Source organism: Histoplasma capsulatum, genomic scaffold, assembly GCF_000149585.1.
Source record: "Histoplasma capsulatum NAm1 scaffold_7 genomic scaffold, whole genome shotgun sequence".
Taxonomy (NCBI): domain Eukaryota; kingdom Fungi; phylum Ascomycota; class Eurotiomycetes; order Onygenales; family Ajellomycetaceae; genus Histoplasma; species Histoplasma mississippiense.
The window spans coordinates 15,798-23,035 of NW_001813976.1; the positions used below are offsets into that span (position 1 = coordinate 15,798).

Below are 7,238 nucleotides of genomic sequence, written 5' to 3' on the forward strand. Positions count from 1 at the left end.
TATTGACCACCATTCTTGTGCTCACTTACGTGCCTACGGATGTCGAGCATACGCTAAGATCCCCAATGAGATCCTCAATCGAAATCGATCACAGAAGCTCGATCACAGAGCTCATATTGGATATCTTGTGGGATATGATTCTACAAACATCTTTAGGATTTGGATTCCTCACCTAGATAGGGTGATAAGGACAAGGGATGTTATATTCAATGAAAATAGACGATATAACCCAGATGAACCTCACATCGAAAAACAGCTGCGAGATTGGGTTGTTCAAGAGGTCGAGTTCTTGGATATTGAAGTACAAGAACCAAGGGTTGGCACTCCTCAACAAGAGAATAATCTATGCTCAGATATCGATATCTTTCGTCCTGATGAGATCCCCCCGCGTACGGAGAACGTTGATAAAGATAACGAAGATATCAACGAGGCGCTGGAGGCGCAACTTATGGCAGATATCCTACCTACGCCGGATCCTACCCCTGAACCTGATTCTAACACTGCTATCGAACCTGACCTTCCTATTGATACTCATCCGATATTATCACACAATCGAGCGCCTAGGGCGAATGAGATCAGTTCTGACTTCAACGAATCCAATATAATCGAGGGTAAGAGAACGCGCAAGGCAACCCATCATATAGCAGTATCTCTTGCCAAAGAGAATCAAAATCGGATGATCAACGCTGCCTTTGCGGAACCCCTATCTAGATCAGAACCTTTCAAAATTCATCGATCTCAGTTACCTGATCCACCTCAACATTGGAATGATGTCAACAAGCACCCCTATCGCGATGAATGGATTAATGCTGCCAAATGGGAATGGGACTCTATAACCCAGCAAAATACCTATGAAATTGTTAATAGACCTTCGAAAGATACTCCAGTGATTCCACTACGATGGGTATTCATCTATAAATTTGATGATGATGGTTATCTCACCAAGTTCAAAGCTCGTATCTGTGTCCGAGGTGATTTACAACCAGTATCTGATCTAGATACCAAAGCTCACACCCTAGCTGCAAGAACCTTTCGTATCTTGCTTGCTATTATCAACGCCTTTGACCTTGATGCTGAGCAATTGGATGGTGTCAATGCCTTTGTGAACAGCTCACTTGATGAGCTAGTTTACGTCGAATTACCGGATGGTTGGTGGAAGTTGAAGGGGGTATGGAACCTCAAAAAGAACACCTATGTTCTACGCCTACGACGTGCCTTATATGGCCTAAGAAGATCACCCCTTCTATGGCTTAAAGAACTATCTAATACTCTTAAGCGGTTAGGCTTCGTTCCAATCCCTGAGGATAAATGCCTATTCACCAACGGACGGATAATTATATTCTTCTACGTTGATGATACTGTTGTGGTATCTCACCCTGATGACAGAGAGGAAAAGGACCAGTTAATCAAAGATCTTAAAAATACATATGAATTCCGACAGATGGGAAACCTTGAATGGTTCCTTAATATGAGAATTACTAGGGACCGGAGCTCTAAGAAGTTATGGCTCTGTCAAGATGCTTATATTGATAAGTTGGTTGATACTTATCATCTTGCTCATGCTCGCAAAGCATCAACACCCCTATCTAGCATCCCGCTAGCACCTTATCAAGGAACCGCATCGCCAGAGGATACCCACTACTATCAACGCCGAATCGGATCCTGTATCTACGCCGCAGTGATGACTAGGCCAGATATCGCATATGCAGTTGGCAAGCTCGCAACCTATATGACCAATCCTTCTGAGCGCCATTCTGCAGAGATCGCGTTATCGCCTATCTGCGAGATTCGAAGAATCTAGCGATTGAATATAGCGTACCTGATAATGATGGCTTATCAATGAATGTGGTTGAAGCAGCTAGTGATGCCTCCTTCGCGGATAATTCAGATAGAAGATCAACAGAAGGTTACATCTTCAAACTTTTTGGAGGACCTGTTGATTGGAAGTCAAAGAGGCAGAGAATAATAACAACTTCCACCACTGAAGCTGAACTACTAGCTATATCACCGGCAGGCAAGGAGTCAATTTGGTGGAAACGATTCTTTGATCATCTGGGATTCGATCCAGGGCACAAGATTTCAATCCAATGTGATAATCGACAAACAGTTGGCATCCTTACTAAGGAAGATCCTTCTATCACAACCAAATTACGCCACGTTGATATCTACGGCAACTGGTTGCGGGAACGGATACAATCCGGCGATATCTCGGTACAATGGACGCCTACAAGCAACATGCCAGCGGACGGGTTGACCAAGCCATTATCGCAACAGAGGCAAAGAGAATTCGTCAAACAGATTGGATTAGTTGATATAACTGATCTTGTCAATAAAATAACAAAATAAGGTATAAAAACTCAACGAGCTCGGACAGGAGGAATTCAACATCCTCATATATATCCTTTATCCATTTCATACATCTTCTTTATTTATTTATTTATTTATTTTTTTGATTGTCATATCCTCTATATCCTTTCCTATTCTGGTAATTTATCCAGCTTCATTACTAATGTTATTCTGCTGAAGGGGGTATGTCGGAGCTGATATCTCGTATATCAAGGATCAGAGATGACATCATGCTATCCCCTCGTGGGTAGGTTTTTGCAAAATTAGCGTGGTTTCAATTAGTGTATGGAATTCTGCACCGGCGCCCTGGGCATAACCAATAGAATCCCATATAATTTTATATGAATGATAATTGGTCATTCAGGTCTACTGATGAACAATCCCATGTAGATCTCAACAACGCGTTGAGAATCCAACGCGTTTGAACCCCCTATCCGCGAATATAAAGAACCCCTACTCAGGAATAAATGGAACACCCCCCCCACCCCCCCCCTCGCGAATATGGAACCCCCTCAACCTGCGAACGTGGAATCCACTGAGAAACCTACTAAATCCAATGGTAATTTTGTTATATTAATCAATTCAAATGACCTAGCTAACTAATTTATTCTCTAGTTCATACAAAAATGTCAAGAAAACGAAAACGGCCTATTGAAGAGGTTATTGCAGAACTTCCACCTCTAGAATCAGTGAAATTCCATCCAATACTGCCTGCCTCACGAGATCCAATTCTTAATATTCCAGCGAATATCAATATTAGCAGTCCTTATGCCTTATTTACTCTATTCTTCTATGAGGAAAGCCTTCAAAATATCAGTGATTCTACTAATCTCTATGCAAAACTAAAGAAAGATGCTAGAGATACTGATGATGAAGCTCCAGAGCTTTCAGAAATAGAGGAGGATGAGGAAGCTCAAGATATAGAGATTTCTGAAATTTCTATATCCTCAAAGCCTTCTATCCAACAATATTCATGGAAAAATACCAATCCAGCGGAGATAAAGGTCTTTATAGGCATTCTTCTCTATATGGGGGTTCATAAATCCCATCGAACTGATCTATACTGGCGGAATGATCTGAAACAGGGCCCTATTCATTCTGTTCAATCCTATATGACCCATACGCGTTTTAAACAGCTTAAACGATATATCCATATATCTAACCCCCGTGAAGCCCGCCGCCCGGGGGCCAAAAATAAGGATGATTGGTGGTATAAGGTAGAGCCGTTGGCTACTGAGTTCCATATGGCATGCCGAAAATACTACACCCCTGGCTCCAAGATTTCTATTGATGAGATTATGGTTAAATGCTTTGGACGGAGTCAACATACATACAAGATGCCTAATAAACCAATTCCTCGGGGATATAAGATATTTGGCCTAGCAGAACATGGCTATTTATGGACTTTTTTCTGGTCTAGCCGCCGGCAGGGTATAATGCCTATGTTTCAATTCCCTACATTAACAAAAACCGGATCTATGGTGGTGAATCTGGTGAACCGGCTTCCTACGGTATCCACGCCGAATACGCCGAATGCCACGCCGAATGCCACCCCTAATACCGACCCTAATATCACCCCTAATATCACCCCTAATATCGGCCCATAATATCAACCCGAATACCACGCCGAATATCAACCCCCCGAATGCCACGCCGAATGCCACCCCTAATCAAATCTCTATCGCACAGCCGGTCACATCCTATTCAATTTATATGGATAACTACTTTACATCAGTTCCTCTATTCAAAGAACTACGTCAACAGGGGTATGGAGCATGTGGAACCACTCGTCCAAACCAGGTTCCAGCAGTACTAGGCGAGCTTCGAGAGCATTCAAATTCCATACCCTGGAATACCCTGCATGCCATTGAAAAAGAGAATGTTCTCTGTCTTGCCTGGCAAGATAATAATATGGTATTGGCACTAACTACGATTCATTCATTGGACGCAGTTATTGAACGTACTCGTAAATGCCCAGGGGAACTCTCAACCAATGCCAATATTGTTAGAAAAGTCTTTGAAGGTCAACCACAAAAGAAGTTGAAAATCCCATTGATTATAGATGATTATAATCATAATATGAATGGGGTAGACCTAGCAAATCAATACCGGGCAGCATATATTAGCCATAGAGTCACCTATCGAACCTGGCTTCCTATTCTCTACTGGCTTATCGATTCCGCGGCTGTCAATGCATACCGGCTTCAATATATATATATGAAGCAGCAAGGGATTCCCGGCAAAGGATCTTCCTTCTCATATAAGCTTTCATGAGAAGCTTTATCAACAGCTTCTTTGAATTTGCACCTAAGATTCATGATAATCTTCCTATCGAACGATCAAATCCTGATCTAAATCATCAACGAATTCCTCTTTCAAAACAGCGTGTTTGTGCCTGGTGTCAGTATAAACGAAAGATTGGCCAGCAGGAAGGTAAACAGGCAGGGAGATCAAATTCTGATTGTTCAGAATGTCAAAATACCCCCTTATGTTTGAAAACTCGATGTTGGGCGGAATTTCATAATATATCCTAATATAGATATATTGGCGCGGATCCTTAATTAGGGTTTATATATTACACTAATACCAACAAATACTCAAAAATACACTGATTATTCAATGGGATCTCGTATAATATACACTAATGAAACCACGCTAATTTTGCAAAAACCTACCCACGAGGGGATAATCTGCCTTGTTGCCTATTTTGCTTCGCCTTCTTCGAAATTGCCTTGCTGCGCATTAGAGCACTGCCCCGCTTGTATAATCAAGCATATCCTTCCTTATAAATACTGCCTACTTATCATGTAATTATCAGAATAATAACAAAACAAATAATAAGCAATTCAATATTCTATTTTGATATTCAGTATTTAGGTCAATATTCGGACTTTATTCAGTTCCGACATAATGTAATCAGTACAATCTGTGTGTCTGATTCAGTTGATATATTTTTGACTGTCAGCATTGTATCTATATATACTTTGCTTTGTTTTCCTCTTATTTATCTTTATTTCTATCAGCTCAAATATTTCTTTTTTCTTCTTTTCTTTACTTTCTTTGTCATTCTCTACTTTTTTTCTTTCACAATTTTCTTCAATGCTCTCTCCTCTCTTTTCTCAGATTTTGTGTCAGATCATATGATTGCAAGATGTTGCAGATGACATAATTTTTTCTTCATTTCTTTTTTTTTTATTTTTTTCATTTCAGAACACACACTTTCTTTTTCTTTCTTTCATTTATTTTATTTATCTTTCTTCTGATGTTAGAAGCACAGACAGTTTTCTGATCAATTAAAAGAGATCTCTCTCTCTGCTCACTATAAAGCCTTCCAGACACAGCAGCAGTGGTTCTCTCAGAGAACCACACTATAGCCCCACCATGAATGGGCCATACATTGAGTCAGAAGTGGAAGTGCAGCTTGGAAAAATCCTTTGCAATGAGCTGAGTCTTCTCAAGAGTTGCCACCTGGATTCTGTTTTCTCTCTCTCTCTGTGTACATAGAAATCTCTTCAGCATAGCACATCTCCATGCCCTTCAGCAGGCTTCTGAAACACGGGCGCTGCCCGTGTTTTCTCCGGGACGTTAAACCTATACATACATACATACATACATACATCACTATCTAATATAGCGGTTTTTTAATTATCTTGGCGAGACAAAATTTTTTGCAGCGGCTTCTGTAGTTAGTTTAGTAATGACAAACAACGTTATCACAAGGGCCACCTGGGCAACTAGTGCCCAACATAATGATAATTACGGTTGCGGTGATATTACGGTTACGCTGGGGTGCACTCTCTCTCTCTAGTGATTGCGCTTGGCACGGTTAGTTTTATTTTAAACCATCTAAAAGAAGATTTACCACCCACAAAATCGACATGCTTAAAACAGCGATGCCACTATTGTCTGGTGGGCATAGCGTCTCCAGCCACCGTTGCTTCAAAGTTTAACTGAACTTGCGTGTAGATTCGAATACAAATGCATCGAGCTCTCCTTGATTTGTTTCCCCTACTGGTTTCGACCGATTGTCTTAACAGCGACTAGTCATGCTACTCCGGCTGCTAGGGAAGCATGCGCTGCTGTCCCTCCCCACCTCAATTTCCCGTTTTACTGTTGACAATGTCGTTGGAAGAAGAGCCTTTGGCATCAGGTCCATGTACCCTCCAAAGGCAGACCATTTCAATATTGGCCCAAATCTCCCCATTCTCACGTCCCATCCATCTGTAGCCCATGAGCGTAAAGCTGCTACTACCCCTCTACGAACTGGCACCCTGGCTATAAAAAAGGGGATGACCGCTATCTTCGATCTGGAGACTGGCAAACGAATCCCCTGTACAATCCTCCAACTTGACCGAGTACAAGTCATCTCTCACAAAACCCTCAAGAAAAATGGATATTACGCTGTCCAGATTGGTTGTGGTTGGAAACATGAGCGCGCAGTCACACGGCCCATGCTGGGCCATTTCGCGGCGAATGGTGTTGCACCCAAGCGACATATCCATGAGTTCCGGGTGAAGGACGAAAACGGCCTGCTACCCATCGGTGAGATGATTAATGCAAATTGGTTCCAGGAAGGTCAATACGTCGACGCACGATCAAATAGTCGAGGAATGGGATTCGCAGGTGTCATGAAGAGACATGGGTTTCACGGCCAAGATCGGAGTCACGGTGTTAGTTTAACCCATCGTTCGATGGGTTCGTCGGGTCCCGGTCAGGGTGGCGGTTCTCGTGTGTATCCGGGAAAGAAGATGGCTGGCAATATGGGCAACAAGCAGGTGACGTTGCAAAACCTGAAAGTGTTGAAGGTTGATGCGGAGAAAGGCATCGTGGTGGTTAATGGTTAGCTGCATTTAACATCATTCTCTCGTGGTTAGTAACTAATATTGAATGCT

The 7,238-nt window shown here is 42.0% G+C and overlaps 3 protein-coding genes across 3 annotated transcripts in view; all 3 read left to right on the plus strand.

Moving 5' to 3' along the window:
- The window catches only part of HCAG_05655 (predicted protein), a gene marked incomplete at both ends in the record, with an annotated part of 4,388 nt that extends 2,587 nt beyond the window's left edge, over positions 1 to 1,801 (plus strand). The window contains 2 exons of the mRNA XM_001538000.1: positions 48 to 611; positions 645 to 1,801. Of these exons, the coding sequence (XP_001538050.1) occupies positions 48 to 611; positions 645 to 1,801 (1,721 nt within the window). The remainder of the gene's footprint in view (positions 1 to 47; positions 612 to 644) is intronic.
- Positions 1,802 to 2,576: 775 nt separating this feature from the next.
- HCAG_05656 (predicted protein) lies at positions 2,577 to 3,953 on the plus strand (the record flags this gene model as incomplete). The annotated part of the gene is made up of 3 exons (XM_001538001.1): positions 2,577 to 2,593; positions 2,737 to 2,765; positions 2,962 to 3,953. The coding sequence occupies 3 exons, from the start codon at positions 2,577 to 2,579 to the stop codon at positions 3,951 to 3,953; spliced, it is 1,038 nt and encodes a 345-aa protein (XP_001538051.1).
- Positions 3,954 to 6,392: 2,439 nt separating this feature from the next.
- On the plus strand, positions 6,393 to 7,190 carry HCAG_05657 (mitochondrial 54S ribosomal protein YmL9; the record flags this gene model as incomplete). The annotated part of the gene is made up of 1 exon (XM_001538002.1): positions 6,393 to 7,190. One exon carries the CDS (start codon positions 6,393 to 6,395, stop codon positions 7,188 to 7,190), a length of 798 nt encoding a protein of 265 aa, XP_001538052.1.
- Between the last annotated feature and the right edge of the window lie 48 nt (positions 7,191 to 7,238).